This window comes from Balaenoptera ricei, chromosome 9 (genome assembly GCF_028023285.1).
Source record: "Balaenoptera ricei isolate mBalRic1 chromosome 9, mBalRic1.hap2, whole genome shotgun sequence".
Taxonomy (NCBI): Eukaryota; Metazoa; Chordata; class Mammalia; order Artiodactyla; family Balaenopteridae; genus Balaenoptera; species Balaenoptera ricei.
The window spans coordinates 57,333,643-57,353,781 of record NC_082647.1 but is presented as its reverse complement, the minus strand read 5'-3'; the positions used below and the strand labels follow the sequence as shown (position 1 = coordinate 57,353,781).

General features: G+C 38.1%; 1 protein-coding gene across 3 annotated transcripts in view; it reads left to right on the top strand.

Annotated features, from left to right (window-relative positions):
- The window catches only part of CDK6 (cyclin dependent kinase 6), a 224,856-nt gene that overhangs the window by 59,136 nt on the left and 145,581 nt on the right, over positions 1 to 20,139 (top strand). For all 3 annotated transcript variants that reach the window (XM_059933830.1, XM_059933831.1, XM_059933829.1), the window contains exon 3: positions 2,347 to 2,482. In XM_059933830.1, the coding sequence (XP_059789813.1) occupies positions 2,347 to 2,482 (136 nt within the window). The remainder of the gene's footprint in view (positions 1 to 2,346; positions 2,483 to 20,139) is intronic.

Sequence of the window (20,139 nt, the reverse complement as noted above, 5' to 3'; positions counted from 1 at the left end):
AAAGACACAGACGTAGAGAATGGACTTGAGGACATGGGGAGGGGGAAGGGTAAGCTGGGATGAAGTGAGAGAGTGGCATGGACATATATACACTACCAAATGTAAAATAGCTAGTGGGAAGCAGCCGCATAGCATAGGGAGATCAGCTCGGTGCTTTGTGACCACCTAGAGGGGTGGGTTAAGGAGGGTGGGAGGGAGACACAAGAGGGAGGGGATATGGGGATATACGTATGCATATAGCTGATTCACTTTGTTATACAGCAGAAACTAACACAACACTGTAAAGCAATTATACTCCAATAAAGATGTTAAAAAAAAAAAGGAAGAAAAGAGTAAAGATGTCAAAGTATACGGGTTTAATGGAAAGAAGATGGTTCAAAGGAGCCTATGAATAAATGGTAGTTACCTCGAATTACCAAATTTTGAAAGAGTTGTTTTCATAAACTTCCCAGGTTTCAGATCCATGCATGATAGCAATCATATTTTTCACAGTACGGCATGCATATGATTTATGGCATTATTTTTAATAAATTTGTTAATTAGGAGTTTTTACTTTGTCAGAATAATTTTTCAGAATAAGTCACATTAGTGATACTGGAAGACTTTAGAAATTTAGAAAAAGTTAAGTTTATAAATAGATAATTAAAACTTAGAAGTCAGAATATTTGGAAGTAGACAAACGTAAGGAAGAAATTCTGTTGATCTTAATTGATTTTAATGACGTTGTAGAACTCACCCCAGGCTGCCCAAAATTAAAAAGGAGTTTGGACCTGGCTATAAAGTATGTGTGGTTGTTGGTGGTGGTGTTCACCCCATCTGATTTAACTTAATTATGGTGTTCTTTAGTTTCTTTTAAACTTTACTTTATTTATTTATTTTTGGCTGTGTTGGGTCTTCGTTTCTGTGCGAGGGCTTTCTCTAGTTGCGGCAAGCGGCGGCCACTCTTCATCACGGTGCGCGGGCCTCTCACTGTCGCGGCCTCTCTTGTTGCGGAGCACAGGCTCCAGACGCGCAGGCTCAGCAGTTGTGGCTCACGGGCCTAGCTGCTCTGCGGCATGTAGGATCCTCCCAGACCAGGGCTCGAACCCGCGTCCCCTGCATTAGCAGGCAGATTCTCAACCACTGCGCCACCAGGGAAGCCCTAAACTTTACTTTAGATTAACACTGAAGTACCAAAGGTTATGGAGCCCATTTAGCCCAGAAATGCAGTAGAGTGGCATGGTGAACCAGCTAGGCATTAAAAATTTAAGAGGTAATGTACAAAGTGGATAACTGAGAGTCAACCCTGCATTTCAGTAACTGGGTTATATGCACATTTATAGTTAGTTTCTTTGAAGAAGGTGTTGTTTCATTTTAAAAAATGAAAGAAAGTAATATGAATAGCACTTTTATTAGCCTTTTCTTAGTATTTATATTACATTCTTGTCAAGAAATTTATTTATAGCTTGTTTATGGGTGGTGTGTTTAGTTCTTTAAATGTTTGGTGAGCATCTCATGTGCCAGATAGTATCCTTTGTCTGTTGAAGCTAACGGAAATTCTGTCCTTTGGCTTGAAAATTCTTTTGGCTACTGAAGGCTTTGTTCTTAAAACTTAAATTTTGAATTAGTTGTAGGATTTTATGGAAGGAAGTGAATTCTCCCATCCAAACATAATTACAAAGTTTGTCAATCTGCCTTTATCATCTAAGGGCAATATAGTTTACCAATACAATTTCTGCCCCCCCGCAAAAGTTAAAATTTCACAGTTTTTATTAGCATGATATTTGGAATTTTGAAACTAAGAATTCATGCCCATTCTAGGGAAATGATTTGATTCACCAGGATGAGAAGGCTTTCTTAGAAATAAACCAAATTTCTCCATATTCCATTATAGTTATTTTCATAGGCATAAGACCTTAAATTCCAGGAAAATCTAAATTACAGAGTCCAGCATCTCCAAAAAATGCTCAGTCTGTCTGTTTAATAATTCTTGACCTGTGAGCTAAGAACCATATTTTTCCTAGAGGCTGCAGTTTTTGAAACTATCTCTATCAGCAAGTTCTACCTAAGATCTTAACTAAGGAGCTCTCCAAGCAGACATTCTCATGTTGCAGTCGTGTTGATTTCTCTTTGCCACTGTGGATTTTGTCACCACTTAACTAAGTGCTCCGCCCCTGAACTTTCATATCGATATTCAAGTATCAGATCCTATTAGGTATCCTTACATATTATCACAAGGAATGATCAAACCTGTCCTTTTTTTCTCCCTAATTACATGATCAAATTGAGGGATATGTGTAAGACTTACAGGTTACTTCTTTGCTTATTACCACCTACTTAATACCTCCTTTTTTTTTTTCCTTTTAGGTTGTTTGATGTGTGCACAGTGTCACGAACAGACAGAGAAACCAAACTAACATTAGTGTTTGAACATGTTGATCAAGACTTGACCACTTATTTGGATAAAGTTCCAGAGCCTGGAGTGCCCACTGAAACCATAAAGGTACTAAGAATCATCTCTCTGCCTGGTCAAACAGTCACACTGTTATATAAACAATGGCACTCTTTCCTTATGAAAATTGCCAAAATTAGAGCCTTTGGAACTCAATATATAGTTAAATATATCTAGTATGACTAAGTGGGATGTTTAAAGAATGGGGTATATTCTAGTTCACTAATTTTAGGGCTCAGTGGAAAAAACCCTTTAGTTCTAATACATACTAAAATTATTGGAAAATATCTATTTGTACATTATCTGGCCCTAAGCTTAGAAAGTATAGTGTAGTAAGTATAGCTCAGCCTTTTTCTGATCGTTTGTGGATTCTAAGGGTTATAATTTAAAACATCATTCATGAGTATATTGAATATTGTAATTGTATACTGGTCCTAGGACATACCTATGCTATGTAAATCTGAAATATTGATTGTTAGGCCCTTCTTTCTCCATTTTCTTCTCATTCATAAAACATTTATAGGAAGCCTAAGTGTCGAGTACCATCCCAAACTCTTGGGATTCAAAGATGACTTAAGACTCCTTGGAGGTCAGCAAGCTAGATGCAGTGTATTGACAAGAGGTCCTTTCTTCCTTTAAGTCTAATGGGAAGAGCTACTTATAAAGCTTTGTTGGTCTTACTTTGTGCTGCTTAATTGAACTTCCCAGTCGATCTTGTAGATCTGTGCATATCATGGGCAGGTTTTCACAAAGATCTGTTTGTTTTTGTGAATTAGGTGAAACAGACTCCTTACCTTATCATTCATTGTGTAGAAATGAGTTCTAGAGTTCAGCATCATTTTAGATAGGAGTTAATAGCTGAAAACAGTTTATCTTCTGAACAGAGTAAGAAATGTCTTTTAGTGATAGCTAGGTGGTGTTCCCAGATACTGATACATTTAGAACTTGATGTATTGAATGATTTATTTCTTTGGTTTTAGACTAATGTAGAATTTATTTTCTCCTGTCTGCCTTTCATAAAAGAATATGGTGCTCAGGAATGGTCTCGTTGCTTCCTGAGCAGTTTCAAGGACAGTAAGGCCCTTTAAACATAGGTATTCCTAATTACCTGTTCTTGGTCCTTTTCTCTTCTATCTCTGCATCCCTCTTTTCACTCAAATTCTATTCCAATCCTGTGGCTTCAGTTCTCTCCTTTATGAGTTTGTCCAAAATACCATGTTCAGCATGCAGGGCGGAGTGTAGCCCTGTTTTGTGTACTCTGCTTTCTGGCCAGATTGGGCTAATCCCCATCCTCTTACTGTGGCTTGTAATTTCCTACCTCCGTGGGCTTCCTTCTCATTGCCATTTCTTTGCTCCCCCCACCAATAACTCTCTGCTTACATTTTTCAAGGCCCACCCCAGATATCATTTGAGCAAACTTTATAGCTGGATGTAATCTCATTTGTCTTATAGCTTGTTCTACATCTCTTTCCCTCTTTATCATATTTCCTACATTTAATTGTCATTATTTGTGTCCATGTCTTACCTATTCATTCATCTTTGTATCCTGACAGTCCCTACTCAGTGATTTATACACATAGGTACTCAATAAGTAAGACACATTGCCAACCTTTCTTCAGATATAATTAATTGAAAATTGTTTTTTAAATGACTTCCAACAGCTTAAACACAGACTGTCAAAATAAGCATTAGCTTCTTCTGATCTATTTCTAAGTTCAAAAATTTCATTTGGGGGAGGTCATTTTTTTTTGGGCAGCGCGACAAGGTAACCATATATTTATACCCTACATTGCCACCTACATAGATCTTTCGAGCTTCACATTAAATTCTCCTAGGACATTAGAGGCTGCTGAGTGGAATCATTTGCAAAACTATGTGTAGCTAAAATGACTGATAAACCAGAGTGATGTGCTTAAACTAAGGCTTGATCGAGCAAGAGTAGAAAATGAAGTGGGGTGGGGGAAATTCCCAAGGGTGGGAGTAGAGAAGTAAGCAGGATTCAGAGAGGAACAGGCAAAAAGGTGGTCACTAAGGTGAGATGAAGGAGAGGAGCCGGGGAATGGCCAAGCCAAGGTTGGGGAGCGGGGGATTGGTGCTTATCAACAGAAGCTTTTGACAAGGTAACTTGTTAAAAGTATTTCTGAGTTCTTCATCTCTCCAGGGAAAGGGAGTGTCACTTCATTCTGTGTTGAACAGGAGATTCTCCTGGAGGCTGTTAAATTTCTTCAGCCATCAGGGGCAACAGCCCCACAGAGGTAGAGGTGGGTGCAAGGGCTGTGGTTATTTAAGGTTTGTGGTTAATTGTGTTTTGATGTTTTCGTAGTAAAATAAAACTATGGTCAACTGAAATATTTCAGGCGATTAATTTGTATGTTAATGGCTCATTGAACATCTTTTGCTAACTTAAAAGCTAGTCGCAAGACCCTTTTCGTCTTCACCCTTAATTGTTTTTTTAATTGAAGTCTAGTTGATTTACAATGTTGTTTTTAGTTTTTGGTGTACAGTGAAGTGGTTCAGTTATACATATACATATATTCTTTTTCAGATTCTTTCCCATTATAGTTTATTACAAGATATTGAATATAGTTCCCTGTGCTATACAGTAGGACCTTGTTGTTTATCTATTTTATATATAGTAGTTTGTATCTGCTAATCCCAAACCTAATTTATTACCCCCCCCCGCCCCTTTCCCCTTGGGTAACCATAAGTTTTCTATGTCTATGAGTCTGTTTCTGTTTTGTAAATAAGTTCATTTGTATCATTTTTTTTAGATTCCACATATAAGTGATATCATATGATATTGGTCTTTGTCTGACTTCACTTAGTATAATAATCTCTAGGTCCATCCATGTTGCTGCAAATGGCAGTAGTTCATTCTTTTTTATGACTGAGTAATATTCCATTGTGTGTGTATATATATATATATATATATATATATATATATATATATATATATATATACCACATATTCTTTATCCATTCATCTGTCAAAGGACATTTAGGTTGCTTCCATGTCTTGGCTATTGTAAATAGTGCTGCCATGAACACTGGGGTACATGTATCTTTTCAAATTAGAGTTTTCTCCAGATATATGCCCATTCATCCTTAATTTTTAAAAATTTTCTGAAATGTGCTGATCTACTTTTCTTCCTTATTAAGTATAAGGGGTTGTTTTTTTTTTTTAGAATTTGTGTTTGAGGTTCTTTAAGGTCATCATTAAAAACATGAGTAATCATTTAAAAGCACTATAATACTATCAAATGGATAGTTTTAAGCTGAATATGTGATTGACATAAATTTATTTTTAATGAACACTTTTATCTTTTGTTTCTAAGTTGACATCTTTTTAAGCACTGGTATGAAGGATAAACAGCTGCTCAGTAGGAAGTTCCAGCTAGTTGAGGTTCTGGTTAATTGAATTTTTCAAGCACACAGCCAGAGAACAGATATATTTTGTTGTTGTATAGCTCATTTATGAGAAGTCTCAATAACTATATCAAGTGAATATTGTTATTATGAGGAACCTATTGGGAACATGGATTGGATTCTTTATATAGAATGCTTTGTTGTAATAAGAGTTTTTCTGAATATACTCGTACAAAGGTTAATTGAATATTTACAGGGTGAGTTCTGTGCTAGGCACTTTGAGGACACAAAACTGCATGAGTCATGAACCTGCACTTGGGGACCTTAGAATATAAGAGCACACAGAAGCATGTGGGACACTTCTCTATGGTTATTTAAGTAGTTTAGTTGGTGTTTGGTGTTTTCAAGTTTAAAAAAACCCCTCTTACTTATGAATAAACACAGTCTGTAGCTGATTCTTTGCATTATGGTACCAAAATATTTTCTAAAATGTTCTTCAAAATCATATATATTATTCTTGACATTGTCTTGCATATATCAGAACTCGCCATGTTGCAAAATAGACAAATAGGTAAAATATTTTAACATGAAATAGGTGTAAAACAGGAAGTCAGGGAAAGACCTCATATTCAGATGGTTTAGGCTGTGGGAATTTTCCTCCACCACCTGTCCCCCACCATGTTTTCTGTGGCACTGTTTACCTGTTGGTCCGCCTCAATTCAGTATATTCAAGTGCACATTCAGGACATAAATTGCATTAGGTGAGCCGTACTTGGGTAAAACTGGGATGCTGCATGGTCTCTGACTAGCTATTACAGAGGTAAACTCTCTCTGTTCAGTACCATTTTCATCAACCTGTTTGTTATAAAAAGAGCCCATGAGGGCTTCCCAGGTGGTTCAGTGGTTAAGACTCCGTGCTTCCACTGCAGGGGGTGTGGGTTCGATCCCTGGTCAGGGAAGTTCCACATGCCACATGGTGCAACCAAAAAAAAAGAAAAAGAAAAAAAACAAACAAACAAAAAAAGAGCCCATGATGGGCTTATTTTCCCAGCTTACATATATCACATAACAATTTTTACATGCATTTAAATACCATTTGTTTTTAAAAGTAAAAAAGGCAGAAAACCACCCCTGAAGCCCTAAGTGTTTGCGAAGGTTGATAGTTGGGTGAACTCATTCGGGGAAATTCTGTCATTATGATATGGTCTGGACTGAAAATTGTCATTGAGAGGCTTATGAGAATAAAATAAAATCATAGGTGGTTCTTTCCAACATTTTAAAATACACCTATTCTAAAAATAAATAAATAAATACATTTATACGTCTTATTCATACTTCATCTTGAAGTTTTCATCACATTCTTTAATCTCTTTTCTTGATGTCCTGAGATATATTCATTCATGTTGATGGTGACATTTGCATAAAGAAACCTCTTGACTGCTATGCTGTGACGTCAACAAGTACTCAAACTTTGCCTCGTAGGCTTATTGTTGCCATATCTTGCTTTCCTATTTCTAGTTCAGAATGTTATTTTTTGATGTACTTAATTGTGGAGGAATGCAGTGCCATCTGTTTAATTTTAATTTGATCATTTGAGATTCGACATTGTCTTCTTAGACCACCACGCTTAAACTTATGAGGCAATAATTGACACCTTATGATTGTCTTATTTTTTTCTTTGGGGGTTCATAATACATTTTGAGTACCTGTGTTTATGTAGCACCTTTCATTTATGGGGACTTTATGAGAAAAAAAAAAAGGCTTCCAGATCGTTAGGTTTTCTCTTTCATGCCTTTATCTGCTACCTTATGAGAGAGGATCAGAAAGAACTGTAAACAAATTCCCTCACCTTGTTCCTTAGTCATGTGTAACTGCTATCCAGAACAAGAACTATATGGCAGGATATATATGGGGAGAGACTCCTGTGTAAAATCTTATGCTTTACATGTTTTCAAAGGTAATGCCCTCTTTTACTAAACTATCATTTGGTACTCAGGCTTCCGTGTCTAGTACATTATCTCTCCTAGTATATGACCTGGCTTCTCAACTATCTTTTAAACTCTTTGAGAACCTAGTTTCATTCTTTGGACATTCTGTACATGTAACACGCTTTTCACAAATAGAAATTCAAAGGCACTGAAAGCTCACAGAGAACACCAGCTGCCTCTCCAAAGTAGAACACAGTTCTTTCAGCTCAAGACCACATGGCCTCTTTGGATGACTCAGTCTTGGAATAAAAATTATATTTTATTTGCGTATCTCTATGACAGATGAATTCTATATGGCTTGAGAAGGCCGAAAGACCTCAAGGTTTATGTGTCTGTGTGGGTCATTTTCTCTGTGAATTAGATTTCATTTTATCTTCGATTGAATGTTTCTTAGAGATTTCTGTTGGTTGTAACATTTTCAGTAAGAGATAAAATGTACTATTAAGTTTATTTTACAAAACCCAGACTTCAGAGACTGACACACACTGTTAATAGCACCTGTTTTCTGCCTCTGGGAAAGATCTGTTTTCATGAATAATATCTGCTTGCAGTAAACAGTGGCTCTGGTGTCAGGTTGGGATGCCCAGGGCTGATTCATCTTTCTCCATCTGACATAATGCAAAGTGACTGCCTGGTCCCTGGCCTCTGATGAGGAAAGCCTCTCAGAGCCTTCTCTCCTCTCACCCCTAAAGGAATCAAGCCACGGCTCCGCTCGGCTCCTAGTGGTCTCCACTTTGCCTGAATTATGAGCAGGTGATTTGTCTCATCTTTGCAGGACACAGAGCAAATTAACATGAAAATATCGCTTCCCAGAAAACAAGGCAGGCTTGAATGCCCTGTCGCTGCCGGTCATTAGCCATCTGCCACCGACACTCATACTCTGTTTATCACATTTGAAATTCAGAGCAGATGTTGCATAATAAAGTGATCCCAAAAACAAGACAAGAAATTCAAAGAACAAATACTTCACAATAATGATAAGGATCCTGGAAGGAGATTTTTTTCAATCTAATAGCAAGGCTGGACTTAACTGAATAGACCATGGTTTTAAAAACACACACAGGCACATGCACACACATCTTTCCTGGTGTTTAATGCACACTGCTTTTTTGTAGTCACATGAAATAATTTTTGAAGAAAGTGCATTTGTGAAAGATGCCTGAGAGGACTGTTTAATAAGATTAATTGTAATAAGCAAAGTGGAATGTTGTAATAACACTAGTTCTGGTACAAAGGACCTCATAGGTCAGTCATGCCAGTGTTGGTTTTTACTCTAAAATGGGCCTCAACTTACAGCAATGTGACTTAAAATAGTTCACTCCTGTAGTATAGTTGGATCTCTCAGGGCTTGTAGCTAGCCAGTGTGGTTGCCCAGACAGCTTATTTTCTTCTTGGTACTCAAGATCTTGTGTTCCCTCTACGCTTTGCCTCCCCTGCCTCCTTCCCTGCCCCCCACTGTCCCCCCCATCCTCCACCCCCATGCGTGTGCGTGTGCACACACACACACACACACACACATGCATACTCACACACTCTTAGCTTCCCCAGGCTCTGCGTAGCTCTGCCCCAGCTTCCTCCTCAGTCCCTGGCTTTGGGCTCTCTCCAACCTGAGTCCTAAGAATCTTTCATGTAAGTTTCACTACCCTTCCACATTAATGTAACATTTTACAGGATTGGTTATTGGAATGTTTTACCTAATCAGCCTATGCGCATTCTAGACCCTTCTTATGCCTTATGAAAAGCACATCATTCGTGATATATTAACAATTGTGCTTAGAGGCATTCTGCTTTTTAAAACTCAGGCGTCTGAACTTTCATCAGGAATGTAACCTATGTCATAGTTTTTCTCTGTGGAAAGTCAGCTTGGAATGTAGTCTTCTGACTCAAAAGAAATGCTTTCTCCACACAGACCACACCCTCGTTCCCACCCTTACCTGTGTATGTGCCTGCCTCACTCCCCCCGCCCAACACACGGAATTTGGGGGGATTTAAAAACAGGAACATCAGCCATAATGCTAAGCAAAAGTTAGGCAGCCAGCCTGGGGGTTGCTAGAGGGTTAAATCAAAGTGGCCCCAGCAATTGACCATCATCAGCTCTAATAGAAGAGCTGATCGGAAGGAAGTGAGTCAACACTGAGTTTACCTCAAATTTAGGGGGAAATGTAGGGTGAGTGAGCTACATCTGTGGTAGCTTTCAGTAACTCTTCGGGGAGAACATTTTTAGATCATCTAGATTTTGAGGACTCTCCCAGAAAGACATCCTTAAGCAAGTTCCCAAGCCCTTGTAGTAGTTGAAAATATCAGAGAAAGAGGACAGAATTATGCAAATACATGATTATCTAAAAGTATGTAATGACAAACTATAACAGAGTTATTTTGTGGTTGGTTTTTTTTTTTTTTTCTAACAGGAAATATGGGTTAAAAAGAAAAAAAAACTAGTGTCTTTCTAAAGGTACTGTAAGACTGACTCACTAAAATAAATATTGACTCACTAAAATAAACAAATGACACTTTGATCAAGCTAATAATAGGTAAGTTGGAATCTGTTTAGAAAGTGCTTCCTCACCTTGGGCATTAAATCTGTTTATAGAGCCCATGAAAAAGTTGCAGGCAGTATATACCCAGTGCGTATCACCATGGTGACAGATGGCCGAGGGATGCTCCCCAGAGAAGAGGGATATTCCTCACCCAAGTTTAGTGTGTGCCTAAGCTCCCTGGTTACAGTATCTTTTCTGGCTCTCTTCCTCTAAATGTTGGGTGACCCAGAGCTTCACCCTCATCTCTCTTCTCCTCCCTGTCTACACTTTCTGGCCAGGTGATGTCGTTCAGTTCCAAACCCTCAGGTATCATTATTCTCCAGCCTGACCTATCCCCCTTGCTCTAAATGCATTATAGTCGACCAACCGTTCCGTTTGATATCTTGCCACCAAAACATTGCCCAAGAATCTTCTCCCCAGCTCAAGCCTTCCCCATCTGCCCAGTTGTTTGAGCCCCAAACCTAAGGATCCTTCTAGGTTTCTTTCTTTCCTTCACAATCTTCATCTAATCCCTTAGCAAGTACTTTTGGTTTTATCCCCAAAAGATAACCCCAATCCGACTGCTTCTCAATATCTTTGTTGCTAAAGCTCTGGTCCAACCCATCAAACCAGCTTCCTAACTCAATATGCTGCTTCCACCTGTTGTAGGTTATCCTCCATACAGCAACCAGAGGCACCTTATTAAAGCATAAATAAAAGTATTACTCCCCTGCTGAAAACTTTTCTCCAGTAGTTTCCTATGACTTGTAGAATAAAGTAAAAAGCCTTGCATGACCTAGGGCTCTTCCTTCCTACCCACCCCCTTCCTCCCAAACTCTGATCTGCCTCTGCTCTTTTGGTTCACTGTCCTTCAGCCACACCTGCCTTCTTTCTGTTCTTCCAACATGCTTCCAGCTCAGCGTGGGTATTTATTGTTCACTCTGTTTGGAATGTTCCATGCCTCTCCCTCCCAAGCCCCGCAGGTAGGGTGCCTATTTCTCACCATTCTAATCCCAACTCAGGTTATATCCTAACGACTCCTTCTCTGACCACCTCACCTACCACTCCACACCTACTTACAGTTTACCACATTACACCACGTTGTCCCATTTTATCTTCTTCAACACTTAGCCGGAATGATCTCATTCACTTTTTTATATTTGTTCTTTATTTTTCCCAGCTAGAAGGTGAGAGCTTTGAAGTCCAGACTCTAGTTTATTGCACTATTGCCAGCACTGTCTGGGATATATAGAGGACCCCCAGTAAACATGTGTTGGTAACTATATATTGATGCCTACATTTCAGAGTTAATTAGAGGGTTGATTACATAGGCACCTACTTTCCCATTGTACAAGTGAGGAAGTTGTACTTTTTCAGGGATACATTTGTATATATTTATATATATTTACTTTTCTATTATATATGTGCATATTCATATATAATAGAATAATATATATGTATGCACATACATACATACATATGCATATACATATATAAAATAGAAAAGTAAGCTGAGAATATGCCATAGCTCAACACATTTATGTGGCTCTTTCTTCATGGTGGTCAGGGACACTGTGGTATTATCCATACTGTAACTAAGGATTTGCTTGGTTGGCTTGGCTTAGATATAGTCTAAAACCAATAACTGATCTCCACTAGAACTATACGGCATTTTCTCCTTTAATATAATACTGACTTAACTAAATTCCCGAAATTGTTCTCTTTCAATGTTGGACTCTGCTAATTGTGTTTTATACTAAGGATGGGACACTGAGTCCAATGAAGCGATTGATTGATGCTATGAATCTTAGAGCCCATTCTCATTTCTCAGGGGTAGAGTGACACATTTTTAAAAATTTAAATGTAAGTTTCCATATATTCGCTGTGTGTGCAAAGTTCTTTCTCATCCCCACCATGACAAGTAGCAGCTTCAAAGAGTTAAGTTACTTTAAAAAGATCTAATTGGAAATACTCTCCTATATTTATTCATTTGGATTTTTATCATTCGTATCCAGAGATTTCAGATACCCATGTGATTGTGGAGTTTGGAAGTTCAGAAAGCACATTCTACTAGAGCAGTTGCTAATGATTTGCAGTCACTAATTTTTAAATTAGTGAAAGGCATCTAGAGAAAGTATCCACCAGTTACCTAAGATTGTAACTTCTTCCTCATTCCTAAGCAAGGTGGAAAGGCTTAATTGTTTCATTGCAGTTAAAATCATTATTGGTTCTATTAAATATTTGTTGAAATTAATAAGTGCTTTCACAAATGGTTGTGCAATGAAGCCCATAATGAAAACCTCATAATGGTAGGTATGAGAATCAAATATCTCCAGCAAATGAAATATTGTTGCAGATACTCTCATTCTGCCTTCATCTTTCTCATCACCACTATCAAAGAGCAAAATTCTCCAAAAAGATTGACTCCAGTGGAAAAAATCAAATGAGGAGAGTTTGACCTGAATTTGGATTCATATATCTAAATCAGGGCCTTCATGCAAGCATCTGAACACTGTGACTCTTGATGTCTTAGGAATTAAAAGAAAATTCTGTGAATATTAGAAATGACCAAGTATAAATCTAATCTTTAAAAACTCTAGCTACCACCGTACAGTGGAAGCCTAATTTGGATGCCTGGAAAACAGACTAAACCCAACAAATTTTGTAAAAATGAGTTACCATCTAATAAGGGGTTAATGAAGTTAAGTTAAACATAATGCTCTTTCTGCAGGTGTGGTCAGTGAATCACCTATATAATCACTGCCTGGGGTGCTCATTTAAATTGACAGCCTTGCCCTAAACATAATCTCAGGAGGGAGTTTCCAATAAGTACCCTCTGATGTTGCTTATAGACACTGCTGTTTAAAAAATAGTCCTTACAGTTTGACATATGACCCTACTTGGAAATGGAAAATGTCTGAGGTGACTCAGACCTCTGGAATATTTGCTTGCCTATGAGTAGGTGGCCCCAGCCATTCAGAGGACTCTAATCTAAGCTCAGATGAATCAGGTGTGGCATTTTAACTAAAGCCGTCTGACTGTATGAATACTTGTTTAAAAGCACTGATGTTTTATTCCTTAAGATGGTCTATTGGAAAATGCTAACTCATTTATATGAATTAAAGAGAAAACGCTTAGGAACATGAGAATTCTAACTAGAAAGTCTAAAGCCACCCAGAAAGCTACTCTTCGCAAAAAAAGTGTTCATGACATACCATGATTTGACCTTTGAAAGATGCTTTTTGTTTCATTTCACTTAATGTTCTCACAGTTCTCTGTGGTCCTAACTTAGTAAACCATTACCAGATTTGCAAGTGTAATGATCAGAATTCCTAACCCTGTTTTATTGATTTGATGAGGAACCAAAACCATATGAAACTTAAGTGAATCATAGGCATAGATTTTTAGTGCTGACACTAATGTGGCCAAACAGAGTGTTCAGGTACTTACTTTGAGGCTCATGTATTAGAAGATATGAGTGCTCAGAATTTCTTCCACTTGTGTTTCTAAGCCTTTAACAAATGTAAGCTAGTAGCTTTGTTGGTTTTTATATTTACCATTGCTCTCTGCTGTCCCTGACCATACTTGTTCATTTTTCCTTTCTTGGACAAAACCAAAGAAATATTTATCATTCTACTCTAGTATAGTCACACCACTTTTAGATTGGAAAGCTAAAATAGAACGTAGCAGGAAATTGGGGACCACAGGGCATAGGAGGTTTCACTCCAAATTAAGTTTAGGAACTGCAGCGTTAAAGGGTTTAAATCTACGCTGAGCCATCAGATGCTGATTGATCTGGAAACAGATATCCTTAATTGAAGTTGCTCTGTGAATGTGTTTAGTTCTATGAATATGTTGGAACACTTACTGAACACTTAATGAACATTTTAATTTCACTATCACATTTTATTGTTTAAATCTGGAACTCACCATCACCCATAGCTGAAGACCTGAAGTGTTTACTGAGACGAAGGTGTGGTATAAAAGCTGTAGGTGAGGGTCCTGCTTCCCTCCGTCTCTTCCCTCTGTAAAAATATATTCCGAGTCAGGAGGATGCGGGCGCAAGAAGAGGGAGGACATTGATTTGTAGTAACAAGAAGAATTGATTTAATGGGTTCCAGTGAAAAAGGAGAGATTTACATACCCTCAATAACCACTCCCTAAAAGTTAGCTCTTTTAAAAATACGGGATGCTGAGTGTAAATATCTGAAACATTATATTACTAACTTTTGTTTCCCCCATTATGATTCTTTCTCTAGTCATAGCAGTATATCTTGTAGACCTGAAGTCCTTTAATGTTTCAACCAGATATTAAAGGTGGCTTGATTCATGTCTTCAGTGCAAAACTACATGAATCCAAATAAATGAAAATCAAGGACATAAATATTGGTTAATTTTGTCTTTGGCATCATCTATTCTAAATGTTGCCACTGTATTAACGGCCCTTGATATGCTTCTCGTGATTGCTGTAAGATCTTGATAAAAAACAGGAGTTGGGAAGAAAGTAAAATATAAGTTACATTAGAATGAGTTAAGAAAAGAGTTGCATTTTGGTGTCGTCCCAAGCAGGGAGATTTAGGAAAGCATCGCACACCAAGAGAAAGGACTTCTTTTCTGTTTCAGCTCCATCACTTTCACCACCACAGTTTCACAGGACTTCTTACTTTATTTATCACCAAGTTCCATAATTAACATATGGTTCATGTTATTGATTTCTCAGGTTTCAAAGTAAAATAAATTGAGCTTTCTTCCACATTTAGAATATACAGTTTTTTTAAGGAACTCTAAACAAAGACATGCATTATTTGTAAGTTAGAGAGCAGCTGCCAGAAAACAGAAAATTAGGAACGGAGTCATGGGTGAAATAATAGAGATACTGTTCAGAGGTAACCCTTTGTACAGCAGGAAATTTTCCTTAGAAAAGAGACAGCTGAGTTTGCTTGTAAATTTTGCTAGAAACAGGACTGATTTAGTAACATTTAGTGCTGGTTAGGAGGCTGAAGACAGCATTCCAGTTTTGGATACCAAGCAATTGCTGTCTTTTGTGGTTTTGTATAAAGTCTAAACACTTTATAGTTTTAAAAGGTATGTGTATATGAGGGGGGTGCTGCTATTAATTTTTTTAATGAATAGAATAATATATCAAATATCAGATCTGAGAGTAGAGAAGGGTTTTCTAAGCATAAAACAGTAGAAATTGTCACAAAGGAAATACTTCATAGATTAGACGATAAGTTTAAACTTAAAATATTACAAATAGAACTAACAGGCAAATAAAATATTTGCCAAAAATACAGCAGAAGTTTAATATACTTAACATATAAAAAGCCCTTAGAAACCAATAAAAAGAAAATTACCTAATTTAGATATGAATAAAGAACACGAACAGACAGATTCACGAAGAAATACGTATACACAGAATGGCTGGTAGATAGGTAGGGGAAGTATTCCACTGCACAAATAATCATTGAAATGCACATTAAAACCAGAATGTATCATTATAGGAGATGATTAAATGAATTATGAAAATTCATTTAACAGAATGATTTTTCAAAAAGACTCATTTTTGAAGAATTGCCTAAAGAAAGATAATATTCAAACTGTATATATAATACAATACCAATTTTGAAATTATTTCAAATAGATGCATAGAAAACTAGAAGGAAATATGCTAAAATACTAAGTGTATATCTTTGTTAAGGTATGGGTTGTTAATATATAAATTAGCATGTACATTAAGCCATATGAAATTGTCAATAGTTGACTGATTGAACCTAATATTTTTATAATCTGACAAAAGGGTGTTATGTGTTTTAGTGGGGAATGCCTTCTATTATAGAAAAGTTGAAATTCTTATATCTGAATCTTTTCTTGAGCCCGACATAAGAATTAACAACATAATATCATGTCGTTTGTGGTTAGGCGACACAATAGGACAGATTTTGTAAAGTAATCAATGTGTGTACATTAAAAACATTTAGTATGTGTTTATTGATGCTGATGATATGGATAAAAGGGCAAATGTTGAAAGACTGGGAAAAAAATGTGATCGGTTTTCTAATCAGTCTTACTGACACCATTGTTACTATCTCCTTTAATCTTATCGGCATTTTACCATTAAGTGGTATAATGGGCAATGGAGGAATTTCTCTTTATTGTAAATGGAAGCAATTGCTGGTGAGTCGTAAACTTTTAAATTAATGTCTGCATATAAAATAAAGTTACAAGCCTGTTTTTACTATAGTGGCAGGTACTGGTGTAGGTTTCTTTAATGATCTCTAGGTTTTCAGTATTTTTTACATGGAATCAACTTTCAATCCTCTTGTTAAAATCAGCTCACAACACTTACAGTATATAGTTCAGCAAAGGCTGTTTAGGACTATGCATTATTCTGTGCCTGCTAAAAAAGGAACATTTCTTTTCAAACCCTGAATCGGCCTCTACAGGGAGATTGCCCACAGATATTGAATAGATAAGATGTTGTGAATGCAGAGTTAGTTTAATGAAAGAGTGTCAGTTGTCTTTCCTATTTTCCCCCGAAGTAAATTATTTAATTTGAGACTCAAAATGCTAACAGCAATCTTGGTAATACACTTGCCCTTATAATAACTTGAATAACTCCACTATCCACTCAAAGACAAGCTACTTTTTTTCAAAATTAAAGGGGGAACGTGATGCCAAACAAAGGGAATTTGAATATATGCTTATTATTATTTTTTTTTTAACCTTTCCTTAAAGTCTATTGTCTCTTCCCATTTGTGGCCTTTTGAACACACGAAGATGAACATAGACCAGGGTAGATGATAGTAAATGAAAATTGTTGAAGATATGTCGTTTATAGAAGGATGGATACCCATAGCTTTGGTGGTCCCCTTGTTGGGTTTAGAAAACTGCATCACCAAACACATTCAAAATATTGAATTGCTTGTATCCCAGACTGAATCCTCAGTACAGTAGGTAAAATTGCTGTGTTCCAACTTAGCTCTGTGAGCCCCTAAGCAGATACTCTTAAAGTGGACGCAGCAGCAGCTCTTGACGATAACCTAGAGTATTGGGTAGGAGGGAGTCCCATTTCACTTGGAGAGAAACCACTGAGCTTTCTTTCCTCCAGCCAAAATAACAAAGTCCTAGCCTCTGGTGATTGATGAACATGTTGCCAGGGGAAATGGACTGGAAAATCATCCCTTGTCTTTTACTTGCCACAGGAAATCCATAACAGAGATCTCCATTCTTCTTGTTCTGATAAGAGGCCTAACGAAGCATCAAGAAGGGCCGTGAAGCCTGGAAATGTGTCATATCCAGCTGCTTGCTGGGTTGCCTTTTAAAATACGACTCATAATTCCCTAACTCACAAATCGAACATGTGTGCAGTTGGATAGCCTTTGACAAGCCATGCAGCTTTTTTGACCATTGCAATGTGGCAGTTGAGCTGAGAGAGGCTGTTTTAATAAGTACAGGTATCCCCTGTTTAACCTAAAAATATGCATTTCAAAAGGTATCTGTGCAATCAAATTCAATACGTAGCATTCTTTTACTCCATTTGGCATTGTTAAATTGGATATTTATAGGCTGGAAAAACTTGGGAGCTCAGAAATGAAAGCTAGGGCTAAATTTGTAAATGCAAATGCAAATAATATTTTAACTAACGAGAAACATTGTGAGAAGCACCCCCCAGCACAGCTCCTGCCCTTCGTGGGTAAGGCCGCAGAGCTGCTGCTGAAGCTGTGGGCATCACCCTGCAAGCTTGGGATTGCACATGCACATGTCTTCGGGAATACCTGCGGAGTCAGTTTTGAGACATTCAAGCTCAGACCATGCAGTTGTCACATGAGAGGGAATGTGTCTGAATTTGTTTGGGATTCCTGTTTATTAAGGTTTCCACATTGGTCTTGGCAAAAAGGACCTGTTATTTAGACAGTAGTTTCTCAGTACCCTTTGGATTTGGTGTGTTTGGATTTTCATTAAAATACTACTTTGTTATCAGAAAGCAGGAGTCCTTAAAGACTCCTATATCGGCAGTGAACACTAAAAAAAGGCCCAGGTAGCCTTATATAGTATATTTTGGAAATGTGTTTGTTTAAGAGATTAGGGTTTCCACTTCCATGACTTCTTCCTTTGTGTTTTTTCCAGGCCTGCATTCCAATTCTGAGTTAGAAATGTTTTAAACCTTTCCTAAATTATATTTATAGAAATAACAGCCCATCCACTAAAGTTATTCCCAGAGCCTTTATTTGCTACAGGTGGGCATGCAAGCTGTTTTATGCTTTCTCTCTGGTCTTATGCTTCTTGCCCTAGTGACTTGGAGAATTTTGTTCATTCCGTTTGTTGGTGGAAAGATAGATGGCCAAAGAATGACCATCCTGAGGCCACCACTCTAAGGCTGGCTTTGAAAAGCCCCCTCGGAAGTGGAAACACATGTTCTTTCTCCCCAGGACCAACCTGGTAACGCTGCAGGTTATTGCAATCTCTCCTCCCGCTATTCCCTCCCCCAAAACAAGAGGCCTGTTGAACTTAGACCAAAACCTCTACATTGTTCATTTGCTGAATTCCCTGGTTGCTGCGAGTGTTCCGTGTCCCTTACGTTCTCAGAAACTGGCTACATCTTCACATCAGTACACTGTAAAAATTGGGATGGAAGAGAAAGTGAATTGAACAGATTCTTGTTTTTATGAGAGTATCCACTACTTCAGAGCACCCAAATTTCACTCCATGCCATGCCCAGACACAAAATTGAGGCACCTCTTTGTTGTGCCTTTCTGACATGCCCTCAGGCCTTCCAAATTTATTATAAAACATTTACCAGTGTAATTTTCCCATTGCAGCTTTCCATCTTTCTCCTTAAACTTGACTTTTGAGTTGTATACAACATCACGGTGAGGTGAAGTTCCTGTTTGCTCCTCCCCCCACCCCTCTTTTAAAAAATTTATATGCCTTTATTTGTTCTTCTGAGCCAAAATCAGCAGGCCCTAATCCATAACAGAGCCACCATTTTAAGTCCCCACCGGCTGAGTTTGATTCCTGATTGTATAAAGAGGAGAAAGCGGATCTTGCCAAGGTTGGGGCAGATTCCCCAACCTTGCAAAACGTTGCAGACAATTAATGGGCTTGAACTCGAGATGCTTTTGTGCGTGTGCTTGTATGTGTGAGAAAGAGTGAAAAAGATACCCCATGCGTAGAATTTTTAAACTGGGCAGCCCCATGGTAGTTCACTAGAGGCAAGAGATACCCTGTTGGCTCCTAGGCCTTCCTGGAAGCCACCTGCTGGATAAAGCTTCCTTGGAGACGAATCTCACATGGCTTCCTTTGGCCTGAATGATGTTCCTACCCGAGCTTATACCTGAGGAGGCCTTGGAAGAGGAATACTTCTTATACCCAAAGTACTATGGAGATTGGGGTCCATACCGTTTGCCACTCAGGAAAATAAACCGGCGTATTAACTCCCAGCAAACGCTACCTCCTTGGTTTGAAGCGGTTGGTAAAGCATTTTCTTCCTGGTTTGTGCGCCCCACATTGTTTCGGCTTCTCTCATCACTGACCAGCTGGCTCGTTGGTGAATAGAACTGTGGGCCCCTCGCCATGTTTCATGTGAGGTCTTGGCTGGGTGGCAAACAGGCAGCCTGTAGCCAGTGTCAGCAATTCAGGAGGAATTGGCACAGCAGTGTCCCCATTAATTTCTGCTTGTCACATACTGTCATGCAAGTTACACCAGAGAGGAAATGACCGTTAAAAAAAAAAAGGTACCCTTGTGGCACTGGGTCCCCTCCAGACGTTCCCCGAGGTTAAACAAGTGGATACAATTAGCTCTACACAGACAGCTGCGGGGAAGGGAAAGCCTAGA